The following is a 19580-nucleotide window of genomic DNA, read 5'->3' on the forward strand; positions in this document are numbered from 1 at the left end:
ACGCGTTTGGTGTCTCGTGCCTTGTAAAAGTTTTTCGTGACCTTAAAAATTGAATGCATCTTAAGTCTCCTTTTTTAGACATGAGAAGCAGTTCTATTCAGCCACATTTCTCATATTCATCACAGAGATTCAATCTCATCATCTATATTATGACGAGCCATATTTGATGCTGTCCAAGTGGCACCTTCCAGATCAAAGCATACCAATCTATACATAGAAGGGACCAATATATGCAGCACTTTGTGTGAGGACAGCACCACCATTTGGTAACTGCATGTAACTGCAGGGACTGAGTGAACTGGTGACACTGCATCTCCAATCCACAGGATATTTCAAGTGTTGCATGACTGACACACAGTGACGTAGCATCTTGGTGTAAACTCAGTCATAAGAAATACCCAGGAATGAAACTGTATTCCTCTCAACTGTCCGATTAGATAACCAGCATGTTCAATTGTGCAGAATGTTGAATTATAATAGTTGTATGGTGCCTGCTGTTTGAGCCAGGCCAAGGAGGAGAGCTGAAAACCATGTACTTGGAAGTTACCAGGGAAGTTAGCTACACAAACATGGAGTCACTCTGTGGTGTCAGAATAACATCAGAAATCTCCATGCTTCAACCCGTGTGGACTTTGCCAAACAGTGCATGGTACCTGGTGGCAGATTTCCTCCCACTGCCGTTGCAGTAGCTCAATGCGCTCCTGCAGGACAGACAGGTCCTCAGCACTGATGTAGCAGGAGAGAGACTCCCTGAGCAAGGTGAGATGAGCTAAATCTTCAGTCCAGCCATCAAACGTGCTCTCCAGGTCCTGTTAATGAAACAATCATAATAATAATAATCATAATACGGGCAACCTTTGTCTGTAAAACACTACAAAGGAAACAATATGTAAAACAGAAAACGCTGAAAAACAATGATGCAGTGCGATAAAACAATGATTTCAGGCTCATAAAGTGGCCAAAAGATCTGAGATGCAGCTCGACGCCAGACCTAAGAAACCCCCCATCAATCAGTGACATCTTAATGTCATTTCTAGATGCAGGAGCCTGTGTGCATTAAACAGACAAGGCAGACAGTTGTGCTGGGTATGAAATTTGATTTGAAATGGAAATTGAAAAGCACCAAAAAGTCTATACTCTGTGTTAGTTTATATTTTCTATATAATGACATTAAGCAAATTTCTTGAATTTGTCACTCTGTTTAACACACTTATCACATGGACTTGCAGTTTTGATGTGACACACAACAGGGCCTGTTCATGTTTAAACAGTGAACAGCTTGTGAGCATCCATGTGGATGGGAGTCATTTGATTACTCTGAAAGTCACAAACTGATTGGCCTTTAATTCTGTGCTACGTCATGGAAAATAGGAGAGCGTGGCCACAGTCACAGCTGCTGTAGAACATACGTTTGATAAATACCTTCAGGGGATATCAAAGAGATATCATGTAAAACTATGCTTTGGTGTCAGACACAAGATAAGGAAATAATTCTGAAGTCAACCGCCTTACTGACTGAACTTTTTTCCCCTCCGAGATCTTCAGTAATTAAAATTGCAAAATAGAAATACTCATGATATGTACTCAAATGCATTACAAAATAAGACCAATTCATTCTTAAAGTGGTACAGAACACTGACTCTAAAACATTTTCAGCTCAAGAGTCAGAATGATGCCAGTGTGCAGGCCCTTACTGCAAGTGCAAATGCAGCAATTAGTGCACTCTGACATAAGGATGATTTCATTTGCCCTCTTCAGCTTTTTAATTCAGTAATTTTTTGGAAAAGATTTAGAGGCTTGAAACCCCTGTTAAAGACTACCTTGCAGCGCATCTGCTCAGCTTGAAGATCTTCATGATGATCAGGAAGAGGCGAAGACAGCTGCCGTTTGAAGGCTCGCAGCTTCTCTAGTGATCCACCAATACCTCTCTCACACCTCTCCCAGTCCTGTATAGAACACAAAAAATCATGGAAAGTCCATTAATACAATAAAGTACTACTTCCCACCTTTCTACAAAGTGCTTCTATCCTTCAGCAATAGGTGTCCACTAACACGATAGCAGCTTGTACAGTGCCCTCGACTGTACAAGTTGTTGGCATCTCTATTTTGTGTAGAATACCTTTAACAAGGTGGCAAGCTCTCTCTTCTGTTCATCCAGGCAGATGCTGGCATGTTTCCAGCGCTCCTGGATATCAGTTAGCTCTCCTTGCAGGGCCATCTCAGCTCGGCTATCTGCCGACAGGAGCAGCTGTCTGCCGGCCTCCACTGTCAGGATGTAGCTGCCCTGCTGACGCTGCAGCACCTTTTCCTTCAGCTGCACCAGAGAGTGAACACACCACAATCAGTCACAATGATTAATAAACTTCACATGTGCCTTCCCAGCGATACCTTGGACATGCGAGTAATTCTGACAGTTTGTCTGGGTGAGCTTTACCACATCAGGACAACTGATATCATCAAATATGGAGGGATCTCATTGCACCATATCTGTGCCTGCGGTACACTGCTGTAATGCTTCCAGAGTCTCTTCTCACCTCTTTGATAAAATTTTAATCTTTGGCAGGATCCTTCACAAAATCTTTCCTCATCATCTTGATCAAGATCAATCGGGAATTAATCAATGCAGTGAAAAAAAGTACTATTTGAAGCATTGCAGTAGCGAGTGACTGTAAACTTTTTGATGTTTTTTTTCCTGTCCTGCACCTGCCACAGAAATTTGAGCTCTGTGCTTTGTCTGTGTAAGCTTGTTTAGTTTGTACCTGGACAGCATCCAGCATGGATCGGGCTTGTTGCAGAGGTACGGTGGCTCCAACCTGAAGGGCCTCTGCAGGGTGAGAGACCTCCACCAGCCATTTACGCAGCTTCTCCACCATTTCCCTGTAGCGCTGCCACTGGCGAATGAGACTGTCAATGATGCCCCGCCTCTGCTGAGCGCGGCGCACCACACCCTGCCACTGGTTACTCAGCAGGGCCAGCTTCAAATTGAACTCATCTCTGCAGGAGGTAGCAGTAGTGTTGTGATTGAAACAGATAAACTGTGATCCAGTAGGCAATGAATCAGGTTATATATAGGTACAACAACAATCTTGAAAAAGGTGGATACAAGGTGGATAATGACAAGAATATTAGAAGCAGTGAGAATAATATTTGCCCACTTTACCTGTCATCTACCTGACCCTGCTCTAACATCCTCTGCCCATCGCTGATTATAGAGTGAAGGATCTGCTGACGACTGAACATCTCAGCCTGGAACAGCTGTTAGACAACAAATTTAGCCTCATTAGTGCACCAAAGGGAGAGATCACATGAAATTAATCTTTATCAACATAAATCATGAATTACTAGATGAAATAATAAATTCTGCATACTATAGTTAGGCTGTGAATGCAATTTTTACTCAATCAACAAGATTTGGTTTACTGACATCACATGTCAATTTCTCGACATGTGACCTAACGCCACACAGGAGCTCTAACCTCGTGGGCTTTCTGCTGCTCCATCAAACTCTGGTAATTCCCAGAGATCTCCACTGCCAGATTCTCCTCTGTCTGCACCAGGAACTCCATCCAGGTTTCACATTTCTCTAGGAAGGTCTGTTGCTGCAGCAGGAACGACTGAAGTTTGCTGCAATCAAACAAGAGCCACCACTTGATACTTTTCACATCAGAAACAGCTTGCAGGATTTCATTCACTTTTATCATTCTTTTCTAGTTTATATCTTTTGTATGTGTTACCTGAATCTCTCTGTGGTCTGTGCGGAGGCCGATGACCAGCTCCTGTTGAGGTTCTGCATGCGTTTGATCTCTGAGTCGTTGAGAGGCAGTCGGTAACCAAGCTCATTAAGACGCTCCAGTTCAGGGGCCATGCTGCTAAACTTCAACATGAGTCTCTATGGGAGGACAAAAGAAAACATGACATTGAAATAATAATCTGTATCATTTTCCTCAGTTCAGGGCAATCAGTAAAATCAGTTGTTGATCAGCTGACTGACACAACATTTACCTTTAGCTCCTCCATACGATCTTGGATAACTGTCAGATCAGTGGAGCCATTGGGATCCTGCACCTTCAGAGCCTCCTCAGCTTCAACTATCCAGCACCCCAAACAGTCCAACTGATCATTAAAGGTTTCATAGTCTTGGACTCCAGTCTAGAGGAATAGAGATAAAAACAACCCGCACACATATAATTGCTGATTTAGTGTCATCCATTCCTACTTTTATGTTATCTAGTTTTATTTTTTTATTGGAAAGCACTGTGGAAGGAACTCACTTGTAGACAAATGTGCTACATGAATAAAAGCTGACTGACCGATTGACTGATCTGACTACTTGTGGTTTGAATGAACTGTTACAAATCTCCATGTCTTCACCTGCAGCATGGTGAGTTGTCTGGTGAGGGCCTGCTCTACTGCGGCCAGGCGCTGGGTGAGAGAAAGATGATCTGACTGGATAGCCGATGCTGCCGACGTCTCCACCTGCTGTTTCAGCTGATCTCCAAGTTCCTGGAGAACCTGCAAGGAGGCCTGCACTGGAGCCTGGGACCGCAGCACCTCCTGGGACAAATTACCCATAAAGCTTAAATTAATATGCTTTTCATGTGAAACTCAACTGACAGAGAAAGGACTCTTATATGGATAAAACTACATGCATCACTTTAGAAACTCTAATTTTCAACACTCTGTGACTGTCACTTCATAAAATAAAACATAAAATATGGGGTCTGGTTAGCCCTCCAGTGCAGCCACAACAAATAAATGTTTTCTGTTACCATTGTCTTTCAAAAACAAGGAACCATGGGAGATTACATTTTAATAATTTAAGTCAGCAATGAGAATTACACACAACACATGATGACTGGGTGTCTCAAAAATGGGTATAGAAACATTTTATGGGTGAAATATTGGCTGTCATTGCACATTATAAGGTCATGGAACATATTATACACCAACACTCAGTACTACAATAAACAGCTGTTTGCATGAAAAGGAGAAAAAGCGGCAGTGCTGAATCCTCACTTACACTGCATTCTTGGATCCAGGCGGACACTTCCTCATCAGCAATGTCCTTGCTGCAAGCGGTCTTGAGAAGCTGGTCTGCCTTTTCCTCGTGCAGCTGGATGCTGGTGGAGCTCTGCTCATAAAGCTCCTTGTAGCGTTGCCACAGCTGCAGCAGAGCCTTGCTGCTCCTCAGACGCTCCGCAATCTCCTCCAGCAAACCAGTCCACCTGAGTGCAAATATCACACGGGTATGGCAATGAATGTAAAGGATTTTATTAGTGAGCTACATGTAAGCGCCTACTACTGCTGACACTCCCACTACTATTATTACTATACAGCAACTACTACCATTACATCTAGTACCTGTCTAACTTTCCAAGCTGCTTACAGATAGCTCACACACTTTCTCAGGTAAATGTACCCTTTGCAGTTTGAAAACTGGATTTTGGATTTCTGTGTCCCTTTGTTGCTCTGAAGTTGCTATGACACAATGAGATTTTACTCCACCTAGAGTCTCTGAATATATGTGGATTTGAAAAAAAAAAACACAAATAAATAAATTAAGAAAACCAAAAAGTGGCATAACATCTTAAATGCTATCATCGGGTCACCTTGCATTGACATCCTTAAGGGCGTTGTTGAGGGAGTCTGACACTGAAGGGTGGCACTCCTTGAGCAGTTGGTGGGTCACGGCGCCAAACTTCCTCACACTGCTCTCTTGTTTCTCCAATTCCTCCTGCAAATTCTTCAAAAGTAACAAACAAACAATAAAGAGTTGCATTAACTAGCATCAAGACATAGGAAGCCAAACATGGAAGGGACAAATATAGACACATCTTTCTAATAAAAAAAGAAAAATGTCAGGTTCACTGGAATCAGAATCAGAAACACTTTTTCAAGTAAAATCAGAGATGTATCAATTTGTCTTTGACAAAATAGGAAGTTGTGTTGATTTCAAGCAAGAATCGTGAAAGCCTCAGTCATGGCTTCATCCCAGCATACCTGTAGACTCTGCACCTGCAGCTGTGCAGCCTCCAGGGAGCCAGTGAGCAGGCAGAAACGAGACACAGAGTATCTCCCTTCCATCAGGTAGCCATTGATCTCTTCCAAGGCCCGCTTGTATAAACTCCACTGGTCCAGCACTGACTTCAGGCTGATCTTCAGTTGCCCAATCTGTGGATATGAATTACAATAAGACACAAAATTCTCAGGAACATGCAGGACAGAGACCAGACTCAACCTGATCAGAATAGGACACAATACAACAGAACTTCCACTAGCTCTAACCTTTATACCACAGTCAGGACGTACTGTACAATGAAAAGAGAACAGGGGAGATTACCATGTGGTCCAGGTTAGCCCAGGTGTGATTGACACCTTGGAGCGTCTCCATGACGATGGCACAGGCCTCGTCGGTCTTGTTCTGGACAAGGGCACAGCCCTGTTCCTCCACTCTCTCTAAATCTCTCTCTTTCTCTTTCACCATCTCTTCCATTTCCTAAAAGGTTAGCAGAGAGGTCAGAGGGTGGTGGTAGTTGATTGTTTTACACATAATAAAAATAACAGGGAATCAAAAATATATGGCAATAATAACATGGTGGTCATTGTTTTGAAACAAAGTGAGAAAGGCCTGCCTGGCAGTCCTTGAGGGCGTTCTGTACTGAAGTCAGGTCCTCTATCCTGTGTTTCCTCTTTAGCCTTTCTTCTTGAGCTGTCATCCAGGACTTCAGGGCCTGCACACTGCTCTCATACTCCAGCCACATCTCTAATAGGCTCTCCAAGTACTGGATCTGGAAGTGTGTCATGCAAAAAAGACTTTAGAGTCTTGTTCTCAGTGAGTGAAATGGCAAAAATGTAAAAAAAAAAAAAAAAAAGGAATTTTAAGCAAGTTTACAATGCCACATTGTTCAGTAAGTAAGTGTCAACAGCTGAGACCTCACCCTTTCAGTGATGCGCCCTTGTAAGATCTGCCAGCGGTGGTTCATAGCTCCGAGCCTCTCTGCAAAGTCTGTTTTGTCACTGCGCTTGCTCTCCCCATCCTGACCACTGATCTGCAGCACTGACTGGTTGACAAAGTCCACAGTCAGCTGCTTACAGCTTATATCCACTCTGAAGCCCTAAAGCAAGGAAGCAAGAGTAAATTGGCAACTTTAATCACAGACATACAATTGTAAGCAACATCACAAGTTACATTACAATCTTTCCATTAAAATATTCCTTCCAAACCTCTACTAACCTCAGTGTTAACCTTGAATGTTTGCAAACTTAAAAATATAAACAAACCTTCCACAGCCTCAAAATGCATGTAACATTTATGTATAACTGTCATATACTGTACAGTGTTTGTATCAAAATCCCAGACATTAAACTTTGTACACAGAGTAAAAAGAAATGTTGTCACTCTGTGTACACTGTGTATACAAAGCCAGGAGTGTTATATTTTGCATCTGTTTAAAAGATGCTGTACAGATGCAGTGCTACTGTACTGAGCCTTTCACATGTAATTGGAATGTGCGCTACCTTGTACTTTTGCAAGTAGTCCTGTATGACATTTGACCCCACGGCACTCTTGAGGTTTTCCTCATCCTCCTCCATAATATTTTCCATCAGTGACATCCAGTTAAACAGCTCAGAGATGGCATGACGGGAGGCCAGCTTCTCCATTTGGATCTGAGGGAATACCACACCCATTAGACTGTCATACTGCACATGCAGGAAGGAAAAACACCTTTTGTGAACAACTTCTGTGTAAGAGTGAGGCAGGACGGAGTAATCCTATTTGCCCCGGGAAGCTAAGCTCGTTTAGCCTGGCTGCATGTGGCAGTACCTGATGCAGTTTCTCTTGGACCACGGGAATGCGTGTGAGCAGCTCAGTCCACTGAGAGTCAATGCGTGCCAGATCAGACCGCAGCACTGCCGTGTCTACTTTCTTCAGCCGCAGGAGCTGGTTGCCCTCAGTCACCACCGAGTTCTTCAGGCTGGATTTGCCTTCCACTTCCTTGGAGAACTCCTGAAACACAGAATGACAGCAATTACAAGCTGGTATGGAATCAAAAGTATATGTGTCATGATAGTACCTCTGCTCATACCTAGACTATTTTACTTTTACTACTGCTGCTGATGATAGGATTATCACCACATCAGCTGAGTACAACTACTGTTACTAATGTTACTAGCGCTATTACAAAAACAGCAAAAACTATTACTTATAATGATTACAAATGATGATTTTCACCATTACCATTAAGTATAGTGATTATGCTCTTATACCATATGCATATAAAAGTGTATCTTAAATAGAGTGTGTATATAGAAAACTGACAGAAAAGCTGGGAGAGAGTGAGGTTATGACTCACAATCTGAGCTGGACTCAACCTCACATGTGTGTAGTATAGGCCACGGACCCATTAACCAGTTTTTGTATTGATATACACAGTGTACTGTGGATGATGGTAGCCTGAGGTTTGTAGCAGCAGGCTTATAAAATGCAGGTTGTACAGCGGTTTTTAATACCCGGATCAGATAGAATAATGTGGGCAGAGTGAATGGGTAATAAAAGCAGAGCTACTAAGAGGCCAACACTAGGAAACTGTGGGGGTAAATGTGTGTTATTGTATGAATGTGTAGCAGGGGATTGCTGGAAAAGAGCATAAGTCTCTGGATCAATACAATTAGATTATTCAGATTATGGATCAGTAAGATTATGGATTAGGTCGTGGCCTCACCAGGAACGCAGAGAGATGGTCTCTGACAGATTCCAGCTCCTGGGGGACTAACACGGCCTGGGTGTTCCAAAACTCCAGACGCTCCAGAGCGGACTGCAGCCATTCGTTCATCTCTGAAGACTCTTTCTGATACCTGCAATAGAAACACAGCTTAAACACAGCTGTAAAAAAGAATGCAGACTAATTCAGACTAATCGCATTTGTACTGGTGCAGGTAGACTCTGTTTCTCTTTTCTTGAGGACCAAAATTCCACATTTCAACAATATATAAAACTGATAAATCACACTTCCATGTAATTACCATATATAATCATAAGATGGCAGGAAATATATTATCTGTTGCGCTTGGTGCATAAAATCAATTCTGACGCTGATGTGCTTCCAACCTGGTCCAGTGTTTGAGGATGGCATCCAGGCGCTGCAGCTCCTTGTTGACCTTTGTGGTGTTGTTCAGCCAGTGCTCTCCCAGCAAAGTGAGCTGGTTCTCCAGCCCAGGACAGCACACTGACAGCAACAGATGCTTGCCCTCCTCCAGCACCTGGTATAGCTTGTGCTGGTGCTCTGTCAGTCTCCCCTTCAGGCCCTGTACAGAGAGCAGAAGAGGGGAATTGGACCTTAGACCTTAGGTTAGAAAAATGCCACAGTACCAGCTGAACCGTCTCTGCAAAATTGTCCTCCTTTTCGAAATCCGACTGCAATTCACACTTCATAAACTTCAAAGATAGAATCCTATATAGGCTGTAGTTATTATGCCATCAGTGTTAAAATGTGCACTGGTGTCGTCTTGTACCTGATACAATGAGATCCTGTCATTGAGCTTCTCCTCTGTCTCCTCCACCAGGCCAACAGAGGGCATGCTACCCTCTACTGCCTCCAGTTGCCGGTACAAACCCTGGTAATCCTGCATCAGGTGGCACCAAGTCTGACAAAGAAGACACAGGGCATTTGGGATTAAATTACAAACAAGTCAACTTCAATCTCGACAAGAATCCTTAAGCTTGAATCAAAAATAAAATAAATACATATTAATGAATGTATACATGTTAATGAGCTAATAACCCATCGCTATTCCATGGCAAATGAATTCCCATGACTTATATTTGTCAATTTTCAAATATAAATTTTTTTCTTTTGTACGCATCTTATCTGAATATCCTATGTCTTGTTTTGTCACTTGATCCTTGCAATTAGGAGAAATATGCATTTCAAATACTATGCAATTTCGGATTTTCACATTACTGTAGAAACCCACGATTTAAAAAAAAAAAAAAAAAAAAAAAAAAAAGAAACTTCCCTCTCTCTCACCTCTAATATGCACTCCAGCTCAACACCTTTACTGTGAGCCTCTTTGAGGATGTCCTTAGCCTGGACCAAGGTCTCCTCCAGGGCCTGGCTCTCTATGGGAAGCACCAGGCTGCTGATTTTCCTGAAGAACGTCTCCGTCAGAATCATATGTGACTCAAGTCCCTGGAAGAACTCCTAGAAAACATATTCGGCCACATACATGCACACACACCCAACACACACATAGACTTAAGTCAAATAAAACCAAACACAACAAAACAGTGAAAGTTATAGAACTCTATATCTTTAATATTATCAACTACACTAATTCTAGAAATGTTTCAAATATTCATGATGCAAATATCCAGTCTGTCTTAAGGAATAATAGCTTTAGTTTAAGTGTTGTGCACCAATGAGGAGCCCAAAAGTTCATCGAACCTTATGCTTGTCCAGGAGATTCTTAACTTCCTCCACAGAGCTGGCGATGATCCTCTGGTTGGTAGCGATCTTGTCCTGAGCTGTGTCCACCAGGTCGGTCAGGTCCTGCAGGGCCCGCTCGTACTGTTCCTTCAGAGCCATGTTCTGGTTCAGCCCACTGCGCCGGCAGCCCACTGTCATCACCAGCTCCTCATAGGCATCCTAAAATACACACAGCCATAATGATTCTCACATTGTTTGATACTGTTGGATACTGAGCAACACTTGCCAGAGAGTTGCAAATATATACAGTATTTTTAAGATACTGGAAACGTGATACCAGAAAAAAACTAATTCTTAAATATTAAGCACTGCCATGTGCAAAATACCTTTATATTACAAGACAATTTCAATACGGTGCATTCATAAACAGGTGGTTCATAATGGTGGGTAATTTTTCCATCTGCTAATTTTCTGGTTAGTGTTTTTCCAAAGTCTACTCAATCATAACATTTTCACTAAACCATTTTAAATTAAATCCAGCATCCTGAACCAGCCGTTACAGCACGAGATGTTCTTTAGACAGTGCAGCCGTCAATGAGACCTGTCAGTCACATACAGTACCTGGAGTTTGAGCAGTTTGTTTGTTGATATCTGATCAGCTTGTAGGGCTGCTCCCCTGGTTTTGAGCTCTGTGATCCTCTGTTCAAAGTCTCTCAGACTGTCTTCTGCACAGGCAATGACCTGACAGAAATGACAATGCTAGTCATTGACCAAATCATTTTTGTACTATTTTGTAAGTCTTAATGAGAAAGGAAATGTCCATACATGTGCTGGTGGGCATACACAGGTGTGTGCCCGAGCTCATATACCTTACCTCCAGTTGTTCTGAAGCTGGTTTATCCATAGCTCCAGCTAATGCCTGCAGGATCTGGCACTTAGTCTCGATTAAAGCAGTCTGAAGAAGGTGCAACTCCGTCTGTGTTTGTCAACAGAAGATGTATGCATAAAAATTACACTAAGACTGTATATACTTATCTGAGTAGTGAAGACACAGAGATCATTTCAGACATCATATAAAGAAATACATTCCTTTGACAAACATCACCTATGCTTCCCAAATTGTACAATTAACATTTTGTTTGACAATGACCCTTTATCAAGACAAACATCCTTTGAGCAAATGTTGACCACACAATATAAGAAGCAGAGATGACATGCAAAAAATACATGGCAGCAAGCGAACCTGAAAGGCAGTGAGTTCATGCATCTTGGTCCTCATGTGTTCACAGCGCTGTCCCAGAGCAGAACCCAGGGCTCCTAATCTCTCTTTCAGGCAGTCGAGGTTGTCCTCCAGCAGCGCCCGGTCCTCGTGCCTCAGCCCCTTGGATTCGGCTAGCAGCGCCTTGCTCTGCTTCACCTCCTCACTCACGTGCCTCATGTCATTCTCCAGGGTCTTTACAGACAAGAGGAGTCGATTCAATCACAAAATGTCACATTATAAATCACAAACTGATAACACTTCATGGTCTTCAAATTATGCAGTTGTACTTGTAGCGTGTAGACACAACACAAGCTTGATGCTCAAATATTAAACACCAGCATTTTCAAATCCCATCAGGGAGGGTTTTTTTCTTACCCACTTAAATATTGTGAATTTTCAACTTCAGCCACATGGCAACACTTTTTTGTAGAGATATATTTGAATAACTAATTTCACATGAACTTTCAGAGGACAGTTTTATAGCTAGGGCTACACTGTTTGCTCATTTAAAACAATATTGGAATATTTGCAAAAAATAATAGCATTATTCAGAAATGAATCCCAAATGTACCTCCTGTTTTTGTAGCTGGGTCTCGGCATTTTCAGCCAGCAGCACTGGGCCAGAGAAGAGCGTGTTCTCTACACCATCCAGCCAGACAGAGGTAGATGAAACCGCTGTGTAGAGCTGCTGCTCCATCTGCATCACCTGTTTACCACCACCACCACCACCAGGCTGCACACCGAAAGAAGAGTTGCTTCCATTAATACAACAGGTCAAACTAACCACATAATGCTGCAAAACACAAATCAATTACAGAAACAGAACAACCTGAGTTGTGATATCCTCCATTGTCTGTCTGAAACTGTCGTACATAGTCTTCAAAGAGGACTTGTCATGGGCCTGCGAGTCCCCTTTAAAAAGAGACCCGGGTGTGGTCACGCGAGAAGTTCGGGAATAAACCTGTGAGAAGTGCAGTGAGTCAAAGCCAGGCGTTACAGTCGAACTGAATACCAGAAAAAGCAACATCATCCGAGCAGTAACCTTTACCTTTAAAAAACAACACCACCAATACTGTACTTATACTACTACTGTACCGGCTGCTTGTGGTCCTGCTCCAGAGTCTTCTGTAGGAGCTGTAGTTTGGTTTTGAGCTCTAATCTCAAGCTCTCCCATCTCTGCCTCATCTGCTCCTGTGCTGACTGCGCCTCCCTCTCAGCCAAAGCCGCCGGTGAGAATGGCTCCGTTGTGCTGCGCAGCGAAAGAGAAAGATAGACTTAATTCACATTCTCTTTCTATTTATCCCACTCTATACTGTACAAAAACATAGAATTTTAATTTTGCTCTTAGGTCACTGATAGGTTGTAAAATACCTGGCACTGTTCGGCGAGGCCTGCTGGATGAGGATTTCCTCTCCTCTGCTGGCAACTGACTGAAGAAGCTTTTTCTGCTCTGCTAGCTGCTCCTCCAGCTCCTGACCACAAACACACAACACAGCAACACCTGCTTAGACTCAGCCATTTCATGGGAAATCTTCCATCACATCTCCTGATTCACTGAAGCAGGATCATTATGTTGTATAGATGTGGCCATGGTATTAAATGTAGAGATGTAGTTAAAGGTACACTAGAGGATGGATTGAAGTGAAGATATTTACTGTAATCTATCTTTGACCTGGGCTGATGAGGAGAGCCATGTAGATTAAATCATCAAATTATATGCTTATTACACGCTTTTCTGGCCGCTGAGTCTAAATGGTCCTAACTGCAGCCTACCCTTGACCCTTACCTCACCTCTAGGTATAATAAATACTTTCCACTTCCCACTGCAAGCCTGCTGCATAACAAATACACACCATGTTATGGCTTCTTTGATGGTGAAAAATCAAAATTTTTTGTGTTTGCAGAAAAAGAAAAAAAAAGGATCAGAGCACTACTGGAATCCCCTTCACTGGTGCTCGTGGAATATTTGGGAAAAGTAATGAAAAAAGGAAAAAAAGAGATCCAGGCACTGAAGTGAATTAATAGGTTATAAGGCCTTTAATTAATAGGGCTTATACATTCAAACCACCAACATGTTTCGGCCATGCGGCCTTTCTCAGGGTGTTTGGGATGCCTATTAATGTGCCTGGATTTCTCTCTTTTTTTCTCTTTTTTTCCAGAATTCAATTTTTGTTTACCTTTTTTGCCAAAGGACATAAGGGACAACGTAACAAATGTCATGCTGAGATAAGAAATGCTGAGAAATTATATTTATAATTAGTTCAGTCTTCATTACATTTAGAAATGAGGCTGTAGTAATTACAGTGGCTATTGCAGATGCTGCTATAGTTGTACAAATCTTAGATTAATCTTAGATTTCCACCACTGTCTAATCTATTATTGAAATTGAGTAGTGAAACAATGGCACAAGTATGTGAAAATGTACCCTCTGTCTCTGAAGGCTGTCCTGCTGCTGCTGGGAGCGTGTGGTCCGGGCCTGGGCCAGCCAGTCCTGGACACTGGGACTCTGAGACAGACTGGAGTCTGATTCACTGTCCTCCTGCTCCTGCAGAGAGCCCTGGGTTGGGGCAGGACAACAATATTATACAACATGCATTCCTGTAAAAGCCCCCTTTACCAAGGAGGTGTGATGAAAGTATAGGTTAAAATGGATCAGCAAAAATTTTATTATATTAGTTGATCACCATTCATTTGAATCACCACACAGTGCTACCACTAATAATAACAATGTAAAAATAACTTTAAATAGAACTTCTCAAAACATAAAGCACATAGGTGTCAAACGGGAGCTCCATGACAGACATTATATATTCTTTCAGCTGGTTGTTTCCTGACATGCTAGAGTGGCTTGCAGCAGAGAATAAACTCACTGAATATTAGCTCATTTTAACATTTTGTCAATAATTAGCATGGTGCAAGCCCAAGAGCAACAAAGTTCTTAAAATTTTAGGTAAAAGAAAACATCACACATGCTGTTTTAGGCTTTACAATGTAACACTACATAGACTTTGAGCACGGGTGGCCCCATCGTAGACTGAACCCCTAACCCCAGTGTTAATGATGTTTGTTATCCATTTAGCTTTGCAGGACAGAAAGAATCTTTGCTTGCTACATCACATGCACATTCACATGACTGCATCTCGACATCTCAACCTCACCTGGATGTTAATCTGCTTGTCCTGCAGCATTCGCTGCAGCTCCAGCAGGCTGCCCTTCAGCGTGCGTAGCTTCCTCGCCAGCTGCTCAGCTTCCTCCCTGGTCTCTGTCCGGCCCTCCAGCAGCAGGCTCTCACTGTGCATGGACAGCTCTGACAGGGCCAGCACCTTCTCTTCGATCTCTAGCAGCATGTTCTGCAGTAGCAGAAGGAGAGAGGCCAGCTCAAACATGGTGTCCCACCACCCACGACAGCTGCTCCGTCAACAGAACAGATCCTCCAGACAGTGGCATTCAACCAGCAGAGGGCCAGGCTCTGGCTGAAGCCCCTACACCAGCAGCTTCCCTTGGGCACAGGAGAGGGAACGTTCTCCCTCTGCTTTCATCCTTGGCCCACCTTTCCGGCCTCGCCTCATGTGCAACATATCACCACTAATCCTTCATGCTCCATGCCCTGCAGCATATGTGCTCTCACTCAAATTCAAAAACGATTCCACAATGCAATGAACCATGGTGTCCTCTCGGTTAGGGTCTAGTCAGGTCAAAGATGCTCATCAGCAAATGCTGTTACAATGTCTGAATAAACAGGTTTTTTTCTGTTGCAATAGCATAACCAATAGTGTCTGATCAGTAGCTTCAACGGGTTTCTCTACAACAGAGAGTAACTCTCCCTCCCCCTTTACCCGCCCCATCTTCTAGGATTCCCCTACTTGGATATTCTAGTAGCTCGGCCCAGCTTTGTCAGCCACACCAATCCCTGCACCGGGATCTATTAATCGCCTGAAAGCCACAGCCCCTGAACACTCGTCCCAATGCTGCTAACAGGCCTCTGCCACACAGAGACATCTGCATAATCTGCTTAAGACTGGTGCTACAGCCGCTTAGGAGCCCAGACATCTGAATGCCCCTCTAACTCTGCTAATGCTCTTGTTTACCCGCTGACAGGTTCCTGCCCCCCTGGGATGATCCATATGTGATAGGGGAAACAAAATATTGAGGCGGCAAATGATGCAATGCTAAATAAACAATGTTGCAAAGACCAGAGAGTGAGGGCTGAGCAGCTAGATAACAGTTCTCTACAGTCACTTGTATCATTGATGACATATTGCAATAATACATATATTCTGATGTAATTGATACTACCTTAAATTGGGCTATGGTTGTACTGTCAAGCAATAATTCAAATCATTTTCTTGTCACACCCCATATTGTACATGGACAGCAATAGGAGCTCCTACCTGACATTCAGTGAGCTGGTCCCCCATATCTGTCTCCTCTGGAGGTCTCAGATCTAGGATGGAGTTGATGGTGGTGCGTGTGACGGCCAACCACTGCTCCAGCTGATCTGCCTGGGTGTGATAAAGCTGTATGGCCCGTTCCTGGCGCTGCCCCTCCATACGGTCACTAACACACTCCTGGGGCAATGCACATCACATTTCAATCATCACGTGCATTTCTAAATTTGGCATCTATAAAGGTACCACTATTACTGATGAAACTACAGGTTGGAGTGTATTTTCACAACATTCACAAAAAGTTGAATCTGTCTCAGCCACCAAATTACAATGAATTCTACACTTGCACATCACAAACACAGTAAATGCAGGGCACAGACACGATGGGTGGGGAAGCAGCTTAATGGCTGTTTTAAATAATAAGAAAACTGACATTCATAATATATAAAAAATAACTGTTGATGAATAATGGAGGACAAAAGGGAGGGAATTTATCTGACAAGAAAAGAAGTTAAGATATCATAGAGAATTCAAGCTAGAATAAAGAAAGTCTTCACGCTGTAAGGCCCATGTTGCAGACAGTTTATTGCCAAGTGAAGTGAATTTTGAGCAACAAATGTTCTTCATCAGTTACTGAAAATGTGATGATGCTTGGAATAAAATGACTACAATTGGAGCCTTACAGTGTCCAGAATTTATTTCATCCTTGCCCATGGTTTACCACTCAGTCGAACACCTGCCTACAAAGGGCTCTCAGATGTTTATCCAGCTACACTGCACAGTCAGATTTCAGAGACTACCTCCAATAGCTGCTGTTTCCCTGAGGCCTTCATGTGGATGGTGGCCATCCTCTCAGCTAGAACAGCGAGGGACGAATGCATGGCCAGCTGGTCAGCCATGTCTGAGTCCACGGCATCAGAGGCCAGTTCCTCTGTGAAGCTTGTCTGCAGCCTGTCTATCTCTTCCTGGACACTTTGAATCTCTTGCATCACACCCTATAGGGAATAACAGTGTTACAAGTCTTGCATGTACGTATGCACTAACTTTATTTACAGTTCCGATGTTGGTCACATGAAAGTGGTTCTTTAAATATGTCTTTTTTGTATGTTATACCCAAATCCCCATTTATGATATTAAAAATTGGATAAGCAGTTTTCTGAAAAAAATTACTGCAATTCCATTTAACTGAAACCTGAAATAGGACCGATGGTGCACCAATGAAGCGTGGAGACAAAAGGCAAACAAAAGATGTTAAACATTGTGAGATTTATGAAAGCAGAGCACATTGTCATGAGTGGCCCCAAATGTGTCTCCCAGAGGCCTGCATAATTTGACAAAATGTTAAGCCTTTAATGTATGATATTTAAAAAAGCAAACAAACAAGCAAAAAAAAAAAAAAAAAAAGTCAATCTTTGCAGTCCCATGAGTGCTTACCTTTTTAAGTGTGACAAAAGTAGGAAGCAACCTCTTAATGCTTGCAGTGTTGGTGACAACCTCTCTACCCATAACAGATTTATAGATTTATATAGACTACACATCTCACCTCATGGGTCTTCATGTGGCTGTCTGGGCTTTTATCTGCCTCCAGAGGTTCACTGAGTTTGGCTTCCAAAGCCTCCATCTTCGAGGAGATAGACTGGAGTGAGCCCTGATAACGTTGCTGCTTCTCCAGGGCTTCATACAGAGATCTCTGCTTCTCACTGATCTGTGAGTACATGACATTATGTAAAGAAACAATATGGACAATGTGCTGATAAACTTTCCTAATTCTTATTTTTGGCCTTAAAAGATACCCAATGTTGTTTTGAATGTAGTTTTTGAATGCATTTCCTACCTCAGAAGACATTTGCATTATTTTGGGATACTTTGAAAGTACTGCATTGTGTGCATTGCTGTGTATAAGATGTCGCCCCCTTGCTCATGGTGTACTGGAAGAACATGTTATGTGAGCAAAACGGTGACCCTTCCTATTGTGCACTATAATGCCACTAGTGGTCACAAACTACACTGGGTACCTTTAAACTGTGGTGTGTCTGAGTGTGTCAGTGAAACACTGGTTGTATCTCATGACAAAGGTCACTGAGAATCAATAAACCACAAAGCTGAAGTCTTGTAGTGGGCTACACACCACGTTCTTCAGTGTCTCCCAGGAGCGCTGCAGGTCATCTAAGTTGGCCACAGATTCAAATGTCGGGTCATATAATTCTTGGATGGGAGCTCTTGTGAGTGTTCCTCGCCCCACCTAAAAGAAACCACAAAAACACATAAATAGTGCTCTTGCTTAGCCAGACAGTATACACTGAAAAGATGTTGGAGGAACTGGACTGAAAGAGCAGGTGTGATGTGCAACGATGGTCATGGGCCAAATCCAAATCCATAACGCTACAAGGACAAAGTGACTAATCCTAACCCTAACCCAGCTGAGCAACCAGGACAAACCACAGATTGAAAAGCACAAAAAAAAAACCCAAAACAAATTCCAGTGAAAGTAGCAAAAAGTCGGCGGATACCTTGTGAATAGAGACTTCAGTGTGAGTGATGGGAGAAGGGGAGCGACAGACAGGAGGAGAAGAGATCTCACTGTTAGTGCCCTCCTCCCCAGACTCCTCAGTGACAGGAGACAGGAGGGTGTGACAGCGACCAGCAGTCATCTGACACACCACACAGACAACATTTCACAGAGGAAGAGACATGCAAAGCGGATTCAGAATAGAATAAGATCAAATCAAACAAAGTCAAAGGGAATTGTAGATATTAGCAACACAATACTCCTTGCAAAGAAAAAAAGCAGAGGTTTATGCAATAATAATTACAGGAAAAATTTCTTACCATAATGGCCTGCGCTGAGGATTTCTTGGATTTCTCCCCATCCATCTCCTCCAGGCCCTCAGGGAGTCCCTCCACATCACTCACTGTCAGCAGCATGGTGGCATGCTTGGCTTTCACTGCCAGCATTTTGCATTTTGAGTTCAGGGAGGCAATCTGCTCTTGGTAACCTTTGATCTTTTGCGCCAGCTCCTATTCAAAACAACATAACAATTCTCAGGTGAGTTCATGCAGTGACTGATTCCTCAAATAAAGCTGTCCCATTCAATGAAATAACAAAAACTAGGTGTGAAAAAACATGTTTGTTCACTGAAATAAAAATGAAATCGAGGCTGTAACTGAAACTGCATTTTGTGTTTAGAAAACAAACTAAAATTATACAGAAAATGTCTTTACTCGTCTTTGCTCTAAAGGCTGCATCTTATGTGCTGCAGACTGTTTACATATTTCCACCCACACACATTTTATGCACTGTTGTTGTTGTTTTTGTTGTTGTTGTTGTGTCCAGTTGAATTTGGTTAATTTGGTTAATGCCAGAAACCCACTGACTGACACAAATCTTTTTCAGTTAGTGTTTTGTACGTGGTTCATCCTTCCTAAGTGAATACATTTTTTTAAATGCCATGATGTTTTGTTGGGTTTTTATTACACAGTATTGTTTGTGACCTTTTTGAATCT

At 42.6% G+C, this 19580-nt stretch overlaps 1 protein-coding gene across 1 annotated transcript in view; it reads right to left on the reverse strand.

Moving 5' to 3' along the window:
• Positions 1-19580, reverse strand: part of syne1b (spectrin repeat containing, nuclear envelope 1b) — a 98512-nt gene that overhangs the window by 15062 nt on the left and 63870 nt on the right. Inside the window, exons 91-127 of the mRNA XM_030045127.1 lie at positions 18906-19094; positions 18587-18727; positions 18205-18318; positions 17620-17781; positions 16877-17071; positions 16080-16256; positions 14847-15038; positions 14114-14245; positions 13060-13160; positions 12784-12937; positions 12518-12649; positions 12260-12421; positions 11671-11880; positions 11302-11403; positions 11049-11168; positions 10446-10646; positions 10029-10202; positions 9514-9645; positions 9110-9306; positions 8724-8856; positions 7826-8008; positions 7519-7668; positions 6939-7115; positions 6633-6788; positions 6341-6496; positions 6001-6171; positions 5610-5743; positions 5021-5225; positions 4372-4554; positions 4003-4149; positions 3735-3889; positions 3477-3624; positions 3161-3255; positions 2760-2994; positions 2120-2314; positions 1821-1946; positions 654-809 (exon numbers count right to left, since the gene is read on the reverse strand). Of these exons, the coding sequence (XP_029900987.1) occupies positions 654-809; positions 1821-1946; positions 2120-2314; positions 2760-2994; positions 3161-3255; positions 3477-3624; positions 3735-3889; positions 4003-4149; positions 4372-4554; positions 5021-5225; positions 5610-5743; positions 6001-6171; positions 6341-6496; positions 6633-6788; positions 6939-7115; positions 7519-7668; positions 7826-8008; positions 8724-8856; positions 9110-9306; positions 9514-9645; positions 10029-10202; positions 10446-10646; positions 11049-11168; positions 11302-11403; positions 11671-11880; positions 12260-12421; positions 12518-12649; positions 12784-12937; positions 13060-13160; positions 14114-14245; positions 14847-15038; positions 16080-16256; positions 16877-17071; positions 17620-17781; positions 18205-18318; positions 18587-18727; positions 18906-19094 (5892 nt within the window). The remainder of the gene's footprint in view (positions 1-653; positions 810-1820; positions 1947-2119; positions 2315-2759; positions 2995-3160; positions 3256-3476; positions 3625-3734; positions 3890-4002; positions 4150-4371; positions 4555-5020; positions 5226-5609; positions 5744-6000; positions 6172-6340; positions 6497-6632; positions 6789-6938; positions 7116-7518; positions 7669-7825; positions 8009-8723; positions 8857-9109; positions 9307-9513; positions 9646-10028; positions 10203-10445; positions 10647-11048; positions 11169-11301; positions 11404-11670; positions 11881-12259; positions 12422-12517; positions 12650-12783; positions 12938-13059; positions 13161-14113; positions 14246-14846; positions 15039-16079; positions 16257-16876; positions 17072-17619; positions 17782-18204; positions 18319-18586; positions 18728-18905; positions 19095-19580) is intronic.

The sequence above is a fragment of the Myripristis murdjan genome, chromosome 22 (genome assembly GCF_902150065.1).
Source record: "Myripristis murdjan chromosome 22, fMyrMur1.1, whole genome shotgun sequence".
Taxonomy (NCBI): Eukaryota; Metazoa; Chordata; class Actinopteri; order Holocentriformes; family Holocentridae; genus Myripristis; species Myripristis murdjan.